The sequence below is a fragment of the Microtus oregoni genome, unplaced genomic scaffold, assembly GCF_018167655.1.
Source record: "Microtus oregoni isolate MIOR12 unplaced genomic scaffold, Mior012 000010F_ref0000083, whole genome shotgun sequence".
In the NCBI taxonomy this organism is placed as follows: Eukaryota; Metazoa; Chordata; class Mammalia; order Rodentia; family Cricetidae; genus Microtus; species Microtus oregoni.
The window spans coordinates 12546023-12568555 of NW_024543069.1; the positions used below are offsets into that span (position 1 = coordinate 12546023).

Consider the following 22533-nt stretch of genomic DNA (forward strand, 5'->3'; position numbering starts at 1 on the left):
TTAGTTGTGATTCTCGAACTCCCAGAACAAATTGCATTTACACAGCTAGTGATTAACCCATGTACATTATGTGTATGTAACACATGTGTTTATCTAGCATGTAGACTTCTACATTCCAGATGAGCTACCAGTAATATTTGGAATTATTATTATTGATGAGAAGAAAAGGCCTGAGCCTTTTCTGGAAAACACAGCGCTCATGGATATATTTGGCCAAGATATAAATGGCCTAAAATTCAACTCATTTTTTTTGGTATTAATTGTATGGATAGCCACATGTAACACAAATTTTCCACATCTGAGTAACATAAATATATAATGCAGTGTAATTATGTTTGATTAAATCTTGTATTGTTTTCAAATAGTAGAATCTTAACTCCTAATGCTTTCTGTTTGTCAGTTGACAGTTTAAAATTGCTTTTAAACAAGAGATACATATTTCATATTTTAATATGCTACTCTATAGTCATACACTAAATAAACTTGCACGAAGAGCCAGTTATGGTGGCCCACACCTACAATCTCAGGACTTGGGAGGCAGGGGCATCAAAGACTGAGGCACAGTTGAGACCAGCCTGGATTGTAGAGCGAGTAAGTCCCAGATCAACCTGGTTTATAAACTGAGATCCTGTCTCTAAAAAAAAGAAGAAAAAATACACACAGAAATATTTTAGTTTTTTTTTTCTGTTTTAATGCACTTCAAATGGTTTTCTTCAATGATAGGGTCATTAGCTTGGAGAACTTTAAAGCAAACCATTTATTATAATTCATACATTAAAAATATTTCCCAGGACGTCAGACATTTTCAATCAGTCTTTAAAAGTTAAAAGTAATCAAATCTTTTTTTAAAAATGCAAATCAGACACTTGAAGATTTTCTAGGCCTGCTCAGCTTCTTCATAGACCCAGTGAATAATCTCTCTTGACAATTGGTGTTGTTCACACTTCTCCAGGGAAAGTGGCATTCCTTTCCACCTCTTCCACTCATGCTAGCGGTACACTGTGATAGCTATGTGGCATACAATGTATACGTTGTACATTGATGATTCCATATGTATACTATATGATGCATTAAAATGTGTCTTATTACTTAAAGGGGATGTCCCAGAACTAGTAAAATGATACTGCTTAATTTTTAATAAAGATAGGTTGGGCAAATTCTTCTTTGCACATTACTGCAAAGTTACAGGTCTAAACAAAAGTTACAATTCTGTTTCTTATGTTTGGAATCATGTTGCAGAATGTATCCTAAACAAAACATAGAGAAGGACATACTGGCAAGCCATCTTGCTTCATGGTGTGTCATACATGTTCCAATGGCCTTTTTAAACATACTTCCATGATACAGTTAAGACCCAGACTACACAATGTACACAGTTATTATAAAAGTTATGTATTATGCTTCGGTACTAAAAATAAACTATATTCTCAAATAGTGAAAATAAGATATCCTCCATCTTTTATGTCACATTTCCTGTTTGACCATCCCCCACACCTTTAATGAAATAATGTCCAACACCGTTTTAAGCAATGGCAGATTGTGGGCGCCTTCTTGATGGTTACGGGTCTAAAACAGAACGGTGATTACCCTGCCAATTTGTTGAACTACCTTCCCGATGTGTTTAGTGCATGATAAAATATAAAAATAAAAGACAAACACCTAACTGACAAAACCCAAAAGTTCATCGGTACCAGATTACAAATCCGGTCTGGATTAATTAGTTGCTACATCTTGCTGCAACTAAACCTTTTATCCATGATGATATCCCTCCCCCACACTGAACTGTGAGCCATCAGCAGTGACTATTTGATTGGCTAGGAAGACACCAAAGGGTTTTCTGGGGTCTTTCTCAAGAAAGGGATCCCATCACAGCCAAGCGCTGCCTCCACAAACCCGCATGCAGCAGTCACTGGTCGTGGCCCAGAGCCAAAGGCCTCACCTTCCAGTCCGGGGAGACTGGGACCCGTCCAAGCAGAAGCGCAAGGAAAGGACCTGTGCTCCTTCCTTTTCGGACATAAAGCAAGCCGCGGTTCTATAGACACACCAAAGGTTAACGTGTTCTTTTGGATTGGAGAAGCAGGCACTTACAGTGAACACAAGGGGAGGCATTGGCAGAGGGCGGGGACGGGTGTCCAGGAGGAGCTGCTAGCTGGTCCAAAGCCGTCGCCCTCGCCGAGCTGCCAACCTTGAGTCCAAAGAAACATAGAAAAACACAGGATCCCCAGGGAGTGAGAGGGAGGGGACTGACCCCAACCCAGGCGCAGGGCTACAGGTTGTGCGGGGATACTAGGTATGGTCAGAGGCAGCCAGGGGCAACCGCCAACACATCAGTTGTTGCGTGCCACACACAGCCCCCAGCCTCGTACGATCCCGTTGATCCCTGTGAGGTTCCGGGCGTTCAGATAAGCGGGAAGCGGCCCTGGTCGCCGTCGGGGTCGCCGGCACTACCGCCTCGCGGATGCCCGAGCACCGACACGGGCAAAACGACCTCCGCAGGGTTGAGCTGCTGCAGCCGCATGGACTCCTCATAGGTGGGCAGGTATTTGACCTCCTCGTAACTGGGCAGCTGAAGGAAGACCGGCGACACCACTCGCAGCTCGTGCTCGGAAACGCAGGCAGGAGGCAGACGTCCCCCACCTCCTCGGCCCCGGCCGCCGCCACTGTCCAGCAGTGAGTCCTGCGAGCCCGCGGCCACTTCATCGCGCAACAGAGCAGGCGAGTCGTCGTCGTCGTCGGGTGGCCCCGCGGTCCCCGGCGGCCCGGATCCCCCGGCAGGCCCGGGTCGTGCCTGGCCAGGACGCGCCTGGCCACGCGGGTACCTGCGTGGGCTGGGACAGATGATGCGCTGCAGGAAGTAGCCGATGGCGAAGAGCACCAGCAGGATGAGCAGCCCAGAAAGCTTGCGGACGAACCAGCCCACGTTGTCCAGGAAGGCGTGGAGCGGTAGCTTGCAGCAGCGCACGGCCGTGGCGTTGGCCGAGTCGCAGCAGCGCTCCCGCTCGCCGCACGCCAGATCCGCGCAGCCCCCGCCGCCCCGCGAGGGCGCCACTAGCGCCAGCGCGAGCAGCAGTAGCAGCGGTAGCAGTGGCGGTGGCGCTGGAGCCATCGACAGGCCCTCGGCCGTGACCCCCGGGCCCCACATGGCCGGTGCAGAGATCTCCGCCGGCGTCCGTGACCGCGAGGATCGGAGCTTCGTCTGGCAGCGCGGCTGGGCGCTGCGATGGGTCCCGCGCGCGCCACCTCCCGTGCCCCGGCTACCTGCGGCCCGAGCGGTGCTCACTTGGCCACGCTGGGGCGGGAGGAGGAGCCCGGGGCGCGCTGAGGCAGCGGGAGGCGGCTGTTGCTCACTGCCGAAGCCACCTCGGGAGCTCTCCCCTGACCTCGAGTTGGGGTGCCGAGCTGCCGGGCGTTGGGGTGCGAAGACGCGGGGATCAGCAGAGATGGCCTGTGCGGGGTCACTCTGGGCATCTCGGCCGTCGCCCGCCGCGCTCTTCCTCCGGCACCGGGGCACCCCGCGGCGCTGGAAGGGTTAAGGCTGAGTGAGCTCTCAGCTCGGGAGCCCCTTGATCTTGATTAATTCAGCCGGCGCGCTCTTCCCCGCCAGACGGGCGGGGCGCTCTCTCACCAGTGTAGGTGTCTCCGTTTTAAGTGATTGGATTTCCCCAGGAATATTATTTAAATTGACTCGCGACCGGGTTTCGCTTACCATCTTTCTTGTGATCTTTCTGATTAAAAATGGATGATGGCCATTAATGGCCAGGGCAGCCCGATTGCTGCCCTAGGGTTCCGGGGTGGGAACTGCTGGATGACAGGTAGGTCCAGGTTGTTGGGGAGCCAGGACCCTAAGAAACTCCAGAACAGGTAAGAATTCTTCGGAGAGGTTCAAGTTACAGCCACAGAAGTAGCCCCAGAAGGACAGAGAAGCACTCTGTGGAGGTGAGCCCAGCTCGCTAAGGAGAAGGGAGAAGACCCTTGTTTCTCAGAGGCTTACTCGACCCAGCCCTCCGCTCTGCCATGCCCAGACTGGAGGGCAGGGATTGGAGCTGCAGGGTGCAAAGAGCCCTCTCCTGCAGCATAAATGAATGATCCGGAGGGGAGAGGTAAGCGGCTGGCCAAGTTCCTGAGCAGAACGTGAAGGTCTTTTTCAAGGTTATTCCGTGTTTGTAAAGTCTGACTTTAAAGGACGTCAGCGGGTTTCCACTTAGTACTTGGATCAGTTTACCTTAGTGCCACCAACCTCTGGGAAAGTCTCAGGGCACCCAGACCCATGGGACACATCGGTAGGGTGGTGGATCACCCTGAAGAAGCCACTTTGATGGAGGCAGTATAAAAAAGACAACACTTACCCAGGAGGGACTCCCTGAAGAGAAAAAACTAATGCGGGGAAATTTCAAGGTCGTTGTGCGAAAAAAGAAAAAAAAAGTCAAAGAACAGAGCAAGACCATACAGACCTAGCTCTGATCCAAGCTTTCTCTCCTGAAAAGAGAAACAAACCAAGACTGGGATGGGTGGGGGCTGGGTCGATGGAGATGGGCCGCACCCTGCCTACAGGAAGACTTTCCTAGAACTTCTTTTGGTGGGAACACCTTGCTTTGCTTCAACTCCAAAATGATGCTTTCTCTTCCTGGAGAAGTGTCTAAGTGTCACTCTGACAAGAGTGTGTCCTTGAGCACAGGTTTTTTTTTTTTAAGTTTTTGTGAAGTCAAAGCATTTCTCAGGCCATCCTTTACGGGGAGTACTGAACAGCTTAGTTCACAATGTTGTCAACTATAGCCAGGCAGGGAGATAGAAGAGATTTGTTCTGAGTCACCGCCGGTTGTGCTGGTTTCTGTTCCCTGTTCTCTTGCCGAATTGACACTGAAAATGTATACTAAGTGTGTTCTGTATTCAGGGAGCCCTGCTGGATGCTCACCATAATTGATAAAATACATTTAAAAAACCAATACCTCCCAAGAATGGAGTGACCCCAGTTCTGCATACCTCTTTCAACTGAACAGAGCTAGGACGAGATTCATGGAGAAAACAAATGTCAAATGTCTTCCTTCTTCATGCCTTTCCCAAAACAAAAATAAAACTGGCGCAGTTCAGATACTCTCAGGGCTAAGGGAAACCTCTGGCTTGAGATGGACGGGGAGTATAAAATGAGAGGAATACAAGTTGTCCCTCTAGGCTTTTAGAATCCAAGGTCTAGGGATTTCTGCTGGGCATAGCAGAAGCAATGGCAGAAGGAGCAGGTGCTGGGAGTTGTGTGGCTGATGAGGAAGGAGGGTGCCTGCTTGGTGTTGATTTAAAACAAAAGCATTAAATTTTAAGTTAGATTTTATATATTTATTTTGGGGGAAGGGATACATTTTATTTACTTTGGGGGGGAAGGGGTCTATTCTCTCCTTCACCCATGTAGGTCCCAGGAATCAAATTCACATTTCTGGCCTGGTCAGCAGACACTTTACAGTTTGAGCCATCTCCCTGGTTCCTAAACAACAGCATAAATTATTTTATTTCTGTCTTTTTTTAATGAGTTATAATTTGTCTGCAGAATTTTAGGGCACAGTTAAAGAACATAGGGCCTGGCATACAATAAAACATTGAGAAGCCTTGCTTGCACAAAGCAAAGAATGAGCCCTGGGAAGTGAGTGTGGGATGGAGTTTTTGTTTTTGCTTTCCAAACTGATCCCCAAAACGCCATCCATGAGACCCCTCTACAGGAGCTACCTCCTCTTTAGTCTCTCAGCGCTCACTCTCGCTTAGTCCGTCATTATTTGCTGCGTAATTTATCGCGTGCAACCCTCTCAAGGGAAGAAAAGAAATCCTAGCACCTGTAAAGTCTCACAAGAGCGTTGTTCATTACTCGATTCTTTTTTTTTTTTTTAAAAAAAGTGTGTCTAACGTATAACTAGAGCAAGCCATTTAGTGAGGAAGACAGAAGTTAATTACACGTTCCATAGGAAAGAGTGCATCTTGTTACGGTTTGCACCGGATTGTGTTACTCAGCGCATAGGAGAAGGGGGAAAACAGATAGTGAAAGATGACTGTGGTGGTTTGAATGGAACTGGGCCTCATAAACTCATAGGAAGTGGCACTATTAGGAGGTGTGGTCTTGGTGGAGGAGGTGTGGTCTTGTTGGAGGAAGTGTGTCACTTCCGGGGGCAGGCTTTGAGGTCTCTTTGGCTCAAGCTTTGCTCAGTGTGATTGAGTCCACTTCCTGTTGCCTTCAAGAGGTAGGACTCTAAGCTACTCCAGGACCACATCTACCTGCACACCACCATGCTTGCCGCCATGCTCGCCTGTGTGATGATCATGAACGGAACCTCTGAAACTTTAAGTGACCCCCCTCAATTAAATGTTCTCCTTAAAAGAGTTTACATGGCCACAGTGTCTCTTCCCAGCAATAGAAACCCTAAGACGGTGGCTGTCTTAGGTGTGTTGGAATGTAGCTTGCTAAAAACTAAGAACATTATGGGCTGGGGGATGACAGAAATTATTCCTGTGAGAGCATGAGAAACTGAGTTTGGATCCCCTGCAGCCACGTAAAAAGCTGGGTGGCACAGCACATGTCTGAGGAGGTGGAAGAAGGCAGAGCCCACGGTTTGCTAGGCAGCTGCGTAGCCAAATTAGTGAGCTCTGGGTTTAACAAAAGACTCTCCAAAAATAAGGTGGCAAACTACCAGGGAAGACACTTGATGTCAACCTATGGCTTACAAATGCATACACACGCATGTATACTTACAAATGCATGTACACACAAACAGGCACGCGCGCACGCACACACACACACACACACACACACACACACACACTTAAATTAAGAACATGAACTGAGCTACTTGCAGTGGTATACGTGTTCCTGGAAGTTGTCCTGATAGTTTGAGACAAACCAAGTGTATCCAAGCATGAAACCCCTTCCAGCACATCACACTGGGGCAGAAGGACACATTTCCTTCCTTCTGTCTGCTGACTAGGGGCTCTTGCCTTCAGGCCAGAGACACAAAAACCCTAACCTTTTCATGTCCCTTCTTCAAAATGTCTAGGCATGGGCACTTAGGAAGTGTCAACGATCCTGTCTGTAAGAAGCTCTTAGCATATGCAGCCTGTTCCTACCTACTGCTATTACATTGCTGTAATTGATTTATTAAATACCCCCTTTTGTGGAGTCCCTTCCCTTGTAATAAGTCCTCCCTGAATAACAGCTAATTAAGGATTTTACGGATATTTGCATAAATATGCCTTCCTAGAAATGATTTGTGACCTGAGATGGTCTGCATTGGAGGCTTTTTTTTTTAATTTTATCATATTTCTTCCATCACTACTCAGTAAATATTTAATGTGGGCCCTTCTCTGAGCTAGACACTCTGTCCCACTCCTGGATGTTATGAAATCAAACCCTTCTCTGTCCTCTGGGAGCTTATCGGAGAGGAGTGAGGACACAACAGAAAACAGTCGCAATGATGAATCGACACCCCATTAATGAAGGCCTATGATGGGAAAGTTCAATGCTCTCAAAGTTTTTACCCAGGCCTGTTATAGGGATGACACTGGCTTGGAAGACCTCTCCAGAAATGACCTCTATAAAACAGGACAAAAAAGCAGGAGGCAGCAATCTCTAGGCCAAGGAAACTTTATAAAGAGACATCTCCAGGGTGGCAAGATCCTTCATCTGCCATCTCTTAGGTCTGGAAAAAGCAGCGTGGCTTCTGCTGCAGCATTTGCCACTACAGATAGGTTTTAAGCAGCTGAAGCCTCCCCTACAACCAGCCTTCTTCCCTCCTGTGCTCTAGGAGGTGATTATTATCTTTGGTTCCCTTGAAAACCAGGAAGGAGATCACAGGATTTCCTGTTCTCCCTGTTGTCCCATCCTTCACTCAGGTAGAATTCAGATTTCCTCTTTCAAGGTTGCAAACTCCCAACTAGCCGACAAAAGGCTTCCTCTGGCCACATGCTAGGAAAAAAAAAATCAAAGTCACAGGTTTTGGCTCTTATTTTTTAATGATGTGCAAAAGAAAAAGAGGTTCTTCCTCCAGGATTGGAGCCAGTAACAAAGGGTCGAGAAATTACAGGCCCCTAGGAACATAAGGGTCTCACTGTGTGACCACGGGTCAGACTTAAATTCACATTTGTATTTGATTTTACAATTTTCCAGAGAATTTTCACGTGCGTTAGTTTGTTTTCCTGCTTATTTGTTGTCTATAAGTAGGTTATCACTGTCCTTTCACAATATAGGTTAAACCACCTGCATAGGACTGGGGATGTAGCTCTTTGGCAAAGTAGGTGCTTAGCATGTGCAAGTCCCACTCCAGTCACTAGAACCAGAGACAGGCAGATGGACAGACAGACACACATCTGAACCACAGAATAAGTTAGTGGCAGTACTGAAAGCGAAACCCAAGGCCAATCAGGCTGAGTCTAGCTAAAATGGTGGTGTGGGCATCTCAGCCCCTGTTGAGTTGGACCAGTGTCAACAGGAGATTGTTCTTCACAGTCCCTGAAGCATGGAAGCTGGGCATGGTCTCCTTTAATCCCAGCCCTCAGAGGCAGGTGGCTCTGAGTTCGAGGTCAGCCTGGTCTACAGATCGAGTTCTACAACGTCCAGGGCTACGCAGAGAGACCCTGTCTTGAAAACAAAACAAAAGAAAGATAGACTCATGAGGATGAAACTGGGATTAGTCTAGACCATGAATATAAAATTCTTCTGAAGAAATAAAATGTTTATTTCTGTCATTTTATGACCACTTTTAGTAACCCGCTACTAATGCTGTAGGTAATAGTGTGAGGTCTTAGCTGTTTTTGTTTTTATGTCTGTAAACAAATTCTCTTCTCCATTACAATTGATCCTGAACATTGAACCAAGTCACCTGTTGCTAATCCATACAAAATTATATGTGCTTCTGAAAATAAGGATATGCTGAGTTCGAAAACAAATGAATATACAATATTATTTGCTAATGACTTAAATTTCTATGTTTATTATATATATATTTTTTTATAATTGTAGACATTGGATCTAGGGCTTTGCACGTGCTAGGCGAGAATTCTACTTCTGAGCTCAACCACCAGCTCTGAATTTTTAAAGACAGATTTATTTATTATTTTATGTGTTTGTGCATGTACCTGAGTGTATGGATGTGCAACACGGGTATGCAGGTGATTGGAAAGTCTGCAAAAAGTTCCCAGCATTCCTAGCACTGAAGCTCCAGGCAGCAGTGAGCCACGTGATGTGGGTGCCAGGAACTGAACCTGGTTCCGCTGAGGGAGCAGCGAGTGCTCTGAACTGCTGGGCCATCTTTCCAGACTCCAGCTCCGAGCCTTGGCTCTGTAATAATTTATCGGTTATTTATCATAGCAAATGCAGAAGAGGTTAATAATGTTCATGTTATTGCTGACACTATGAAAACTAAACCATATATATTATGAGAAATAGGCCCTGGATATCTGAAATGAAATTCCGGTTCTGATGGCTGAATGAGTTTTCTCTCTCATGCTGATTTTCAATTGTTAGCCGGTTGAAGCTGGAATGTATTTTTTCAGAGACTGATGGAGGACCCAGGTGCTCACATTGGCAGAAAAATCAAATAGCATGAAATTATTTCTTCTTATGAAGTGAAACATTTTTATGCTCCATTATTTTCACTTGAAGCTGGTAATATACTTTTGCCTCCTTATAACAAGGGGAAATTGCTTGTTACACCCCACCCTGAGCAGTCTCTGTCAACCTGGGTGCGCCGTGCAGCGACAGCTCATGCTCTGACCCATGCCCAGGCTGTGGATTTACAACAGCACTGGTGGCCTCACTCTGAGCTTGCTGTGTATCCTCAGTGCTGGGACATCACATCAGTCAAACAGCGTAAGAGGGGAAGGATTTACTGTCTCGTGTTTTGAAGGTTTCAGTTCATAGTCTTTGGTGATGATGCAGAACACGATAATGAGAACCCATGGCATGGTGGACAGGAAGCAGAGAGAGAGGAACTCAGAACAAGATGCCATCACCATGACGTGCCACTTCCTCCAGGTAGGCTCGACCTCCCAAAGCTTTCACGGTCTCTCAAAATTGCTCCACAGGCTGGGGACTTCAATCCTTCAAGACAGGAGGATCCTTTTGCGGGGCAGACCGCGTATGTGAACTCTATCAAGGACTGTGGTCCATCTAGCCAGCGTACTTCTCCCTGGGCTAAATGTAATGAATAATGTCTTAAAAGATTGTGAATCTACCCCAATTGCTGTGGGAAGTCCTTCTGTATACGTGTTGCTTTCATTGGGTAATGAATAAAGAAATTGCTTTGGCCTGTAATAGGACAGAGTAGACCTAGGCTAGAAAACTAAACTGAATGCTGGGAGAAGAAAGGTGGAGTCGGGGAGAAGCCATGTAGCCACCAGAGACAGACACACTGGGACCTTACCAGTAAGCCACAGCCACGTGGCGATACACAGATTAATAGAAAAGGGTTAACTTAAGATGTAAGAGCTAGCCAATAAGAAGTTAGAGCTAATAGGCCAAGCAGTGATTTAATTAGTAGTTTCTGTGTGATTATTTCGGTTCTGGGCAGCTGGGAACGAACAAGTGGCCTCTGTATACACCACATATTTGAAAATTCTCCTAGCAATTCCCAATGGAGGTATATCCCATTATGGGTTTCAAAAGGCACCTCAAATATACTCTTGACCTTCTTTTCCCTTCCTGTTCCATTCCTTTCAGCACCCTGGCTTCGGTAAGTGGCTACCTGCTACAGCTGCTCCATGCCTCGTTCTGAAATGTCTCATAGCTTTCTCTGTGAGTGCCGAGTTCTCCTCCCCTGTCCCTGCAGGTCTGATGCCACCTCCTCCCCAAAGCCTCACTCATCCTAGTTCTACCTTCCCCAGCTGGAAGCTGTGCTTCTCTCTTCATGGAATCCTCCAGTACCATCTGTCTCCTCAGGGAGTCCATTCTCATCTTCCACCTCATGTTTCTGGTGGGCATGTGCACACTGTAACCTTAGGAGCTTGAGAAATAGGCTTCTTCTATCAGAAATGTGTTCTATTAGAAATTCATGAGGCAAGGTGCTCAGATGGTCTTCTGCAGACACCACCTTAGACCTCATTGTTAGAGTAGTCTTTTAGCGATAAGACTGCTGGACACAGGGCATAGGCCCGCAGTGCCCTTCTTTCTCACAGGCATTACCTGGGCATGTAGAGACCCCTCCCCCCGGCTGAAAGAAAGGCAGCACATCCATGAATGGCTAGGAAGGCACAGACTGTCACAGCCACACTTCCCCAGACCCTTTGCCAAGTTGTTTATCATTGCCGCAGAAGACATTTTTTTATGGAATTTGCCTATATTTACAAAATTGGGTTTTCAGTATGTATTTCCTTACATGTAACAATTCCATGGCTCTAATACCTGCAAGATGCAGTGGTTTTTTTTTTTTCCTTGTGGTTTCTTCTTTCAAACCCAAAGTGGATTTCTGCCTTGTTCCAGAGACTTGGGATTTGGAGAGTGGGCATTAAATTAGCCCGTGATTTGCCTCCTGAAGCCCAGGTGCTCCAGCTCCTAGAAGACGGAAACTTCACGTTAATGCTGTCAGCACCTGAGCCAGGCTTGAGGGCTTTGTTTTCGGATTTCTTTCTTAACCTTTGCAGCTCAGCCCTCTATTGCAGGGTGGCTCAACCTCGGAGGGCACGCTTGTCTGTGGGTAGAATTCTGGCCACGTTCTGCCTGTGAGATGGTGGAAGGCAGACAAGGGAGGGTGTGGGAAGAGTCCTAACAGCTCCCATGTGCTCTCTCTAGGCTAGTGGATGTTCTGGATTCTGCAGGAACCCCACCCCAAGACTTCCATAAGACCAGGACCTTCCTTCTTTCAACTGGTGGCAGTCTCGAGGCCGCCTATCTTTCCCTGGCAGGTTCTTAGCACTTCTTGTGCTATATTTATTACTTGTCTTAGTGCTATGATGAATTCCCAGCAAAAGTAATTTAAGGGAGAAGTTGGAGGGTGCAGTCTGTCATGATGGGGAAGTATCGCCACTGGAGCTTGAGGCATTGGCCGTATCACGTCCTCCAGTCCCCTGAGAATAGCGAAGGCTGGTGCTCACTCACGGTCTCCTTTTCATTCAGTCCAGGAGTCCAGCTTGTGGGATGGTGTCACCCAAGTCAATGAATCTAATCTAGATAATCCCTGAGAGACATGCCCAGAGTTGTGTCCTCCAGTGAGTCTGGATTCCGTCAGACCGGCAGTCAAGAATGGCCGGCACAGATTCTGACTGATGCAGTGCCGCTGAAGCATCTGGAATGCAGTGAATTATCTTCATGTTTTGTTGTTGTTTTTGAGACAAGGTTTCTCTGTAGCTTTGGAGCCTGTTGTAGCTCTAGCTCTTGTAGTCCAGGCTGGCCTTGAACTCACAGAGATCCTCCTGCCTCTGCCTCCTGAATGCTGGCTGGGATTAAAGGCACACACCACCACCACCGGGTTTATTTTCGGATTCTACAGATTTTCCTGAACGTTGTTTCCCTTCCCCACCAACAAGGTGAAAGCTGACTAAAAATACTGGCCACAACACACAGTTACATCACTAGCTCTGTGACGTTGGGCACTTGGTCTCTAGGTTTGCAATTCTTAGTCTGTGAAATAGCCCGCGCTGTGTGCCTTATGGACATGTGAGGATTAGGCAGATGGATTCTTACCAAGAGCTAAGAGCACCCCTGGACATGGCAGCTCACTGTGAGGGTTAGCCATAATCACTATTCAGCCACACAGAGTATGTATCCTCTCCTGACTTGGCTGTTATTTTGACTCTTAAAATGGTGAATTACAAAAGTAATTTTTCTTAGGCTGCCCATTAATTAGATTTGGATCTTGTCTATCTGAATCAGCTATGGAACCCATTAACTTTGTAAAATTTAATATTTGCCTCTCAGGCTTATCACAGGCAATACTCTAAGAATTAGCAACGCGTGTCTTTTACAGTGTTTGAGAAATGGTTGGTGGTACTGGGTCTCCTATGATTTCCTTTAGAATTCTAAGCCCTAACACTGTTTTCCTTGTGCACCTGTGGACACTTGACCATCACGGTAATGGTGTAAATGTTTGTGAATCCCATTCTGTTTCAGTCACTAGAAAATGTAGAACTAAATTTAAGGTCATACTATTTATGTTGGCCATTCTTTTTTATATTTATTCTTCCATTTGAATAGGACCTTGGTTTTCTTACTCTGTTGATCAGTTGATGATTGATTGATTGAAGCAGGGACTCACTCATGTATCACAGGCTGGTTGCAAACCTGCTATGGAACTGATGATGGCCTTGAACTTCTGATCTTCCTGCTTCCACCTCCCAAGTGCTAGGATTATAGTCATGCAGTACCAAGCCTGGTTTGTATGGTGCTGGGGATGGAACCTGGGGTGTCGTGTGTGTTACGGAAGCATTCTACCTACTAAGCTGTAACCTCTGTTTCTTTATTCCATCCCGTATCCATCTCTTGCCACTTATATTCAGGTTATAAATGATTCTTTGTGATAAGGTATAATGTAAATAACACTAAATCTGTAGGATTTTCAGAACGTGTTATGAATTTTCTTTACCACCAGAGTCCTTTCAGAATACAATCTCAATGCAAAAAAAAAGTAGTCACCTTCTTTGTGACCTTTCCTCCGCTTCACCTGTTCTGGCTTGCGCAAGTGTTTTGGCCACGCGTTGGTTATTTTGTCTCAGAATCAATTGTAATAGCCTTCACCAAACTTTCGGAAGGCATGAATTCCGTGGTATGCTATTCTTGTTTAGAAAAAAAATGGTCTGTGGTCAAGGCAGCCTGGGAAGTGCCCGGTGAACTTCATTACCTCATCGTCTTCTAGAACCTTTATTTTCTTAAGGAATACTGCCGCAGTTCTCTAAGGGGAAACGAGGTAGGGTAGCCTTTAAGTGACCAGGAAACTCCCCACCCCCTGCCTCCTCTGGAAGTTTTTCTTCCCCGAAATTCCAATTAGACTTTGAGTCTGCAGGGCTCTCTACCGTGGGGCAACACTGTTAAGGTTTGGCTTATCTAGGCTGGTGCTTGTTCATGAAGTCCATAGGAGAATAAAAGGGGTGTTGTTAGGGTTGGAATGAGAAATATCCCCGTAGTCTCACGGTTTTGACGCTGTCCCCAGTTACTAGGACCTGTTTTGGGAGGGTGGTGAGATCTTTTGCAGGCGGAGTCTCACTGCAGGTAGTGAGGCAGTTTTAACAGGCTTTGAGGTTTTACCCTGCTTCCTGCCAGGTCTCAATTTTCTGGTCCAGGGACAAGCAGTGTCAGGCTTGTGCCGGCTACAGTGGTGAACTATTTCCACCACCACGCTTTCTACAGGGCGATGGGCTGTGCCCTCTGGCGGGACACCCAGATAAACTCTCCTTTAAAAGCTGTGGGTTGTTGGGTATTGGTATTCGGCAGTGAGCAAAGGAATAAATGGAATTGCTTGCCCTCAGTTAGGAGTGTTCCTAAGGTGAGGAATTGTAAAGACACTTTAATTAATTAAAAAAAAAAAAAGGATTATATGCTAGGCAGTGGTGGCACACACTGTTCATCCCAGCACTTGGGAGGCAGAGACAGGTTGATCTCCAAGTTCCTGGTCTACAGAGCTACTCAAAGAAACCCTGTCTCAAAAAACAAGAACAAAAAAATTATAATGGTAAAAGTCAATCGTTTGAAAGTAAATGCACACTTTAAATGAAGAACCTTCACTGTTTTTGCCTAAAATCTACTAGTCTAGGCAGAGATAAAAATACAGAGGCCTCCCCATTCATGGGACACTTCAGCTATTGATATGAGACAGCCATAGTTTAGTGTTAGATAGAGCCAGGTTACATATGAGTCCAAGTGGGGACTTAGAGGAATCAATTGAGATTTTTTTTTGACTGACATGTTTGGGAAATGAAAGAAATTACTTTAGGTACATTTCTGTATATATAACCCCCAAACACCGGACACAATTTTATTAAGATTGTCAAGTCTAATCTCTAACCAAGTTGTTCAGAAAGACATTTCACCTTGATTTCCTTTCTGTTAAAGCAGAATGAAAAAAAGATACCACCAAGTGAACTGCGTAGGATGAGCATTGCGCCTGACTTTGGCTCCACAGCATAGCAGTACAGCGCCAGCATTCTGGATTCCTCTTTTATAAGATGAACAGTCTCACAAAGTTGACAGCCTCTTTTTAAAAATTATTCATTTGTTTTTATCTATATGTACATGTGAGGTTCATGCACTGTGCATGCTGCAGAGGACAGAAGAGGGTGTTAGATCCCCCGGAACTGAAGGTGTAGATGGTTGTGAGCCACCACAGAGCCCTGAGAACCAATAGAGCCTCTGGAAAAGCAGCCATTGCTCTTAGCCTCTGAGCCATCTCTCCTGCTCCAGCTGACAACCTCCTGCGGCACAGGCTACCCGTCATAGCATGTGTTTCATGCAAAGTATTTACAAAGTCTTTGCATGTATGTCACCTCCTCATTGCAATGGCAAGAGGGACCAAGAGAGCCTTGGTAGGCCCAGTTTGGCAGATATAAGGCTAAGAGTTAAAGTCGTGAACTCAGACAGACCTGATCTTTAAATTTAGTTCTGACACCACCTCTATGACCTTGGTCAGGTCACCTAGATGCTTTGAGTCTCCCTTCTGTTCCCTGTGAAATGAGAGTAATAATAAAATCTAATTTGTAAGGTTTTTATGAGGCTTAAACCAGAATCCAAAGATCTTGGTGGGCAGTAAGTGCTCAGTTAATTCATTATTGTAGAGAATTTAGAAGAAAATGAGATTCAAGAAGTGTCCTCTGTTCAAGGTGACAGAAACAGGGGGAGCTATAATTCCGACTGTGGTGTTCTTATTCACAGTAAAAAAAAAAAAAAAAAAAAAAAAAAAAAAAAAAAAAAACCTTAGGGACCCTGGGCTGGGTCAGCTGTGAGTCTGGGGTATCACTGCTGGCTCTGCTGAACAACATTCTAGGGCCAGCTCGACCCCTGCACCAGGAGAGAATTGTGTGTGTGTGTGTGTGTGTGTGTGTGTGTGTGTGTGTGTGAATGAGTGTGTGTGTGTGTCTGAGTGGTAGTTACAAGTTAAAACCCAAGTGTGGTCACTTAGGATGAGCTCGGGGCAATGGTTCCTAATCACTGGGAGAGCTGTGTCCACCGAGATGGTCTTCATGCAAAGAGCAGGGGGATGTTAGCTCTGGCTGAGGCATCCTCTTGGGTTAAGCCCCTGCTCTGCCTCGATTTGGAGTGGGCCCAGCACATACCCAGCAGGGTAGAGGCGCAGACAAGCTGTGTTTTACTCCCTCTATTCAGATGTAAAGGAAGAAGTAGAAAGGCTTTCTCACACTCAGTATCTTTTTAACAATCATGTTTGTAAGCTTTATCTACATAATCCAAAATAAAATATTTAAGCTCCTTAATAGGCTCTTAGAAGCAAAGATTTGGCAAGCTCTTTGGAGTCTGTTTACTGCCTTGGGTTTGTAGTTACAGTAAGCCAATATGTATTTTTAGGTGGAACTTGAAGTTTACACTTACATATTAGATCCATAAAAGAACACCGGAGAATAAGATATTCCTAGGATGCCCCGCTCACATTTGCTATTCACTACCATTAATTGGGACTAATAAAAGCATCAGATGCTGTAGAACTGATATCTTGGACTCTTTGAGGCTGGGGAAAAGGGAGGGCCCCCTGGGGAGGAGGCTAGTCCCAGCGTAGAGGTGAGAATGGAAGGCTGAGGAGGAGTCAGGGAAAGGACAGGCCTGTGGATGGCTGTAAAGTGTAACAGATCCGATGAACGAGCAAGTACACGTACAATGGCTGGGTGTGATGGGCACTTGTTATTCCAGCACGTGGGGAGCCAGGCAGGGACACAGCCGTGGGCTGAGTTGCAGATATACTGGGCTACAGAGTAAAATACTGAAATAAAAATGAAATAAGGGAGACAGAATAGACACAGCAGCTACCAGGTATCAGAGTGTATGTACTATACAACTGAGTAGGTGATTCTTTTCTCAGATCTATGGTAATACACTTGCCTCTTGACTCGCTTCTAGGGAAAACTATGGCTATCTTTGATATGCTCCATTTTACGTATTTGTGGTTTTGTTTTGAGGCAGGGTCTTTGTAACTTAGGCTGGCCTTGAACCAAGAATCTTCCTGCCCAGTCCCCCAGTGCTGGGATCATAGGTTAGAACCACCAGACTCATCCTTATAAATCCTCTCATAACCTCTCCTCCGCTGGGATCCGTGGCGGCTTTTCCCTTTGAACCCAAAGAGCACAGCACATGTTACGGGCTCGGTAGTTTATGAATGGCTCTCTGCATGTTGGAAGGGCTGAGAACTCGGTACCTGCTCAGTCCACTAAGATGGATGATTTAGCAGTTCCAACTTGATGTTGAAGTCTTGGAGGATTCCTGAAGATTTGCTGGTCTTTATTTTACAACGGAGGCCTAGAGAAACTGAACTCTGATGTTATCAGAAGATGGCAAACAGCAGTAGCAGCAATAAGGCAGATAGCCTCATGAGCAAGGAGGGAAAGCAGGCAGGCAAAAGCGGTGCCTCTCTTTTCTCAGATACCTTTATGTCTGGTCACCACAGGAAGGTGTCTCCTGCTGTAAGAGAGTTTTTCTCTCTCAGTTAATCCTTGCAGAACATCCTAACAGACCCACCCACAGGCCCGTCTCTTAGTTGATTCCAGATCCAGTCGAACTGATAACTGAGATTAACCATCACATGGCAACCAATGCATACATACATGCTTTAAGAAGAAGAAAGTCCAAGAGGACAACAGCTCAAAAACATTGGAACAAAGGACCAAAGTTAAGTCTCTCAATGTCACGGAAGGTGGACGCACCAGGGTCTCACAGAAGATAAGGAACACTCTAGAGTGTTCAGATGAAGTGAGGACGGAACTGAGACAATCCTGTCAGACTCCCAAGCACCTCCTGGTCTCTAGGGCAAGCTGTCATTCCCGGTCATCACATCACAGTCAGCACCATGCCCATGATGCCCCAGCACCCCATGGCACTGGCCTCTTGTAGGAAGTTAAGGCCTACCAGGCCAAGAGGAGCCAAGCTGGAGTCTGCCTGGTGCTGCCAGAGGGCCTGGTCGTGCCTAGCCAGTGTGCAGCAATCATGTAGTGCTGCCTGAGGGCCTAGCCACAGACATCGGCAGAGGTCCTGATCGTACCTAGCCAATGAGGGGCGACCAGGCAATGTCACTGGATCGGAACACCGGGGTGCTGGTATATGGATTTTCCCCCATTGTTAAATAAAGGAGTCTGCCGTATTCCTTTCATTGGACTTCTGATGTCTGTCTGTTGATGTCACACCTTCACACTCACTCCCCCAAGGAAGAGGTTAGGGCCTAGCTACAGCCTCTGACACTTGCTATAACCATACACTTGAGTAAAGATATGACATGCAGTGACATCTAGTGAGAGGGCCTTTATGAGGATGAAGAGGTGGCTCAGCAGTCAAGAGCACTGGCTGCTCTGTCAGAGAACCCACATTTGCTTCCAAGTACCCACGTGATGGCTAATAAGCATCGGTAGCTCCAGGGCCAGGGGATCCGCGGCTCCTCTGACCTTTGCGGGGAATGCATGTGTACAAGTGCACAGACTTATGTGAAGGCAGAGCACCCATACTCATTAGATGAAAATAGAAACTTAAAACAGATTTTTAAAGAGAGGGCCTTGCCTTGCTGATAATCATAGCGGCTCAACTGTGATGGTGATGAGTTGTTTACTCGGACCACTGATGTGCGGTGCATGGGGGAATCTATACGCCATAAACTCCAGGTTCCATATGACATTACAAGGGCATAACATGATTATGGGCCAGCTGTGAGATTCAGTAGCAGTCGTTAGAACTCAGTGTTTTATGATCTCCAACGATTGTGCCAATCTAAAACAAAAATAATTTGAATAATTGTTGGAAATATAACCTATAGAAGTTAATGTGATTTCTTTTTTAAAAAGCATTTAGTGTGTGTGTGTGTATGTGTGTGTGTGTGTGTGTGTGTGTGTGTGTGTGTGTGACAGGTTCTATGGCTTGCATGTGGAGGTCAGATGCCAACTTGTAGTGATCAGCTCTCTTCCACCACCATGTGAGTCCCAGGCATCAAACTCATGTGACCAGACTTGGTGGCAAGCATTTTATCTGCTAAACTATCTCACCAGCCATAGTAAACGCAATTGATTTAGGTTTTAGATATGTTGGATAGGGGCATCTCATCCTCAGCTTTCGGCTAGAAAAAAAAAAAAAAGGCCATGAGTTCATACTTTAAAGAAAAAGAAGAGAAACAAGAATTTTATATTTTCTTTAAGTTTTCACTCATGAGACAGTGTTAAGCCGGGAAGCAGTCAATCATAACTCAAGCTATTTGGTGTAATTATCCTTCATCTGCTAATTTCTAGGAAGGGAAAGATATGATTTAAATGCACTTCCGCACAGCTGTTGATTGGGCATAATGGCATAGTAATCACGGGATTGCTGATAGAGTGGAGTTAATGTTGGAACATCATTGTCTGAGGAACCAAGGGCTCCAAAGCAGAAACAACATCCAGCTAAGCAAGGATTCCCCCCACAAGCTTTCTCTTTGTCTGTACTTCAAAGTCAATTAAACAGAGCAAACGAAAGCCAGTTAATCACATCAGTTTTGAGGTCAGCTCCAACAACCTAAATCTCTATGACAAACAAACCACAATTTTAAAAGCTGGCTTTTTTTAAAATCAATACATAGTCAACAATCATAATAAGAGAAGCTGCAAGACATTTACCAATACATCAACAAATTCCAAACAAGTCTTGTGCTTTGATGGCCCCTTCTGCTCCCAGATGAAAACCTCCCCATTCCAGGCAGGCTCAGTGACTGTGACCCAGGGAAGCTGCAGCTTGGCAGCCATTAAAGTCCTCCAAGGAATGACACTTGGCAAATGTCTCAACGTGACTGGAAAGCAGATGAATGCGCTCACAAATGGGACAGCACCTGGTTTCAAACCTCAGGGGTGGACACAAGAGGCTCTTTGGAATGCTTGATAACACAGCTGTGGTCATTCTTTGTAACCCGGAAGTTTTCCTTTTTCTTCCCAATGATCAACCTCTTCTTCCTTACCACGTTGTTGCCATTGGTGGAGAGATGAGTCCTGAAGAAAAGACGTCACCTCTTTGAATCCACATCTCTCTTGCTGCTTCCATTTCTCTTACTAGCGCCATGTGGACGGTGGGGAAGTGGGGGCTGGGGAACACTTCCTGCTTCTGAAAGGACTATAAATGTGTTTCTTTGGTTTAAGTACAAACGTATTTTTAGTGCAATGGCCATTTTTAAACAAAGAAGGTTGTCTCTAAGGCTCCATGTTGTAAGGCTGAGGTGGTCTTGAGAAGGGGCCATGTTTATGGTCAACACCTTATTGGTTCTACATCTTTTAAGGATTGGTTCTACATCTTCGGCAGCATGCAAGAGGGATGGCATCCAGGTAGGGGCCAAAACAAGTGCAGCGATTAGCCACCTCATGGTTCCAGGCAGAGAGCGGGGTAGATGCCACTGGCTAAGATGTCTCCAAAAGTCCAGGCCTTTCTTTCTGTTCTAAGACAGTCATTCATCCACTCTACTGAAACATGACTCTGTAGCTCCAGCCCTGGCACCTGTGTTTCAGACGTGAGCTCACAAAGGGCGAAGGGTAAGGTAAAGGGCCGGATGCTGGCCATGCCGATCTCCTTTGAAAGGCCTTCTCAGACCTCTATTCCACTGTTCAGTGTGGGCTCCTTACCTATAAGGGAGAACAGAGCGATGCATGTTTTGGTTGTCTAGCTTTTTAGGAAAAGAGAAAGGAAAACTGGGCTTGAGTGACCTTTTGGTAGCTGTGTGTGTCATATATCCCATGTGTGGACATGCCTCACTGTTCATTACAGCACCCCGGGGAGTATTTGAAATGATGGCCAGGTAACCCTTGGGCCAATTAAAGCAGGTCACTGGGTAGGACACAACATGGGTCATTTAAAAAGGATCTTTAGGCAGCTTCAGTACGTAGCTGAGGGCTAGAATTTCTCTCTAAATGCTGCCTCAAGTAGTAATTCTGACCCAGTTCTCATTGGAAACCAGAGATGCATTAAAAAGTGCTAGCGAGGGAAGGAGGGGTCTTATTGATTAGAGAAAAAGAAAAGCAGAGGGTGAAGTCTAAAGTGAGGGAAGAGGGCACCCTCCCTACCTCCCATAAGCGTGGCAGCCAGCCCTTGGGCCTTTCCCATCACTCCTAGGCAAAGGCAGGATAAACCTGTGGGTCTGGGGAGGCATCTATCTCGCATTGATCCAGCCTGCAGTCAAGGTTGAACAGAGCAGGTAACCTGGTTCTGCAGGCTCGACTCCTCCATGCCAGTGATGACTCTCAGCCGAGATCCTATTTGGGACAAGTGGGTAATTTAAATGTCTGTTTAATCCCAAGCCACTTCTGACTGAATAGGATGCTTAGGGTTTGAATGCCAGGGTGCTCTCTACCCAAGTCCCTCAGCCTAAACTGCAGACATTAGATCCACTGGCTGGGCAGCTGCCAAAAAGCCCAGTGCTAAAACGCCTCATTCTTCTGGGAGCTTGGTTATTTTGAAGCCAAACAGCTGGTCTGTCTGAATCCCTGGTGGTGTCAATTAGCATGGGATTTTCCAGACTCTCAGCGCTGAGCATCCATCCAGACGGAAGCTTGAGGAAGTGGAAGGACTTGTCCAAGGTCACCCGAGCTATTGGTTTCAGCTCTGGGATACCAGCACCAACCTTGAAATGAAATGGAATGGACGCTTTCTGCAAAGCAGAAATTAGACACATGTGCCCAAAGACACATTAGGGCACCTAATTACTGCTCTCAACCTTTCAAGGCCCCAAATGAGGTCCGTCCTGCAGGAGTAACTCAGCGAACAAAGGGAACTCTAATAACCGCCATGTACTTTCTGTCTCAGCCAGAGCTGTGCGCTACACAGAAGCCCCAGCTGCATCTCCCGCAGCCTGGGTTCCCCCAGATGCTCGGCTGAGCGGATGCCAGCAAACCTCTGCTCCTCTGCCCGTTATTTAGAATGCCTCGACAGGGTTGCATGCATTCCAAGCGAGGCGACAAGAACTCAACCATCTTTGGGATTTATGTGGAAAGGACTGGTTGGTAGCTGAAGTCATGCACAGACTGATGAGCGCTTACGGTAATGGGCTTTCTGAGTTCAGTGTCGTAAGCTCTCTAGGTGACTGCGAAATGATTGATTCTGAAGATGAACACTGAAGAAATGCATTGATTCCTCTGAAGTAAGTGGACCATTAATTCTTGACCTTAGAATCTCTAAAATGTTTTAAAAGAAGTTGACTTAGCAGTTGCTTCGTTTTATGGAATTAACTCTTCTTTTCCCCCTTCTTTGGTTAAATTATCTTTTGGGAGGCCTAGCCAACAAACTTCATAAGTCCCAGGAAAATAAGATAGAGCCAGCTATTAATCATGATGTCCCTTAACGCCTTACATCACATGAACTTGAGGTTGAAGTCCTAGTGGGCGGGTCAGGTGTGATGGGGCGAATCTCTGAAAGCTTAGAACGGCCTC

The 22533-nt window shown here is 46.1% G+C and overlaps 1 protein-coding gene across 1 annotated transcript; it reads right to left on the reverse strand.

Annotated features, from left to right (window-relative positions):
• Nucleotides 1-692: 692 nt before the first annotated feature.
• CUNH3orf80 (chromosome unknown C3orf80 homolog) lies at nt 693-4830 on the reverse strand. The gene has a single exon (XM_041658896.1). It carries the CDS (start codon nt 3140-3142, stop codon nt 2399-2401), a length of 744 nt encoding a protein of 247 aa, XP_041514830.1. The 5' UTR covers nt 3143-4830; the 3' UTR covers nt 693-2398.
• Between the last annotated feature and the right edge of the window lie 17703 nt (nt 4831-22533).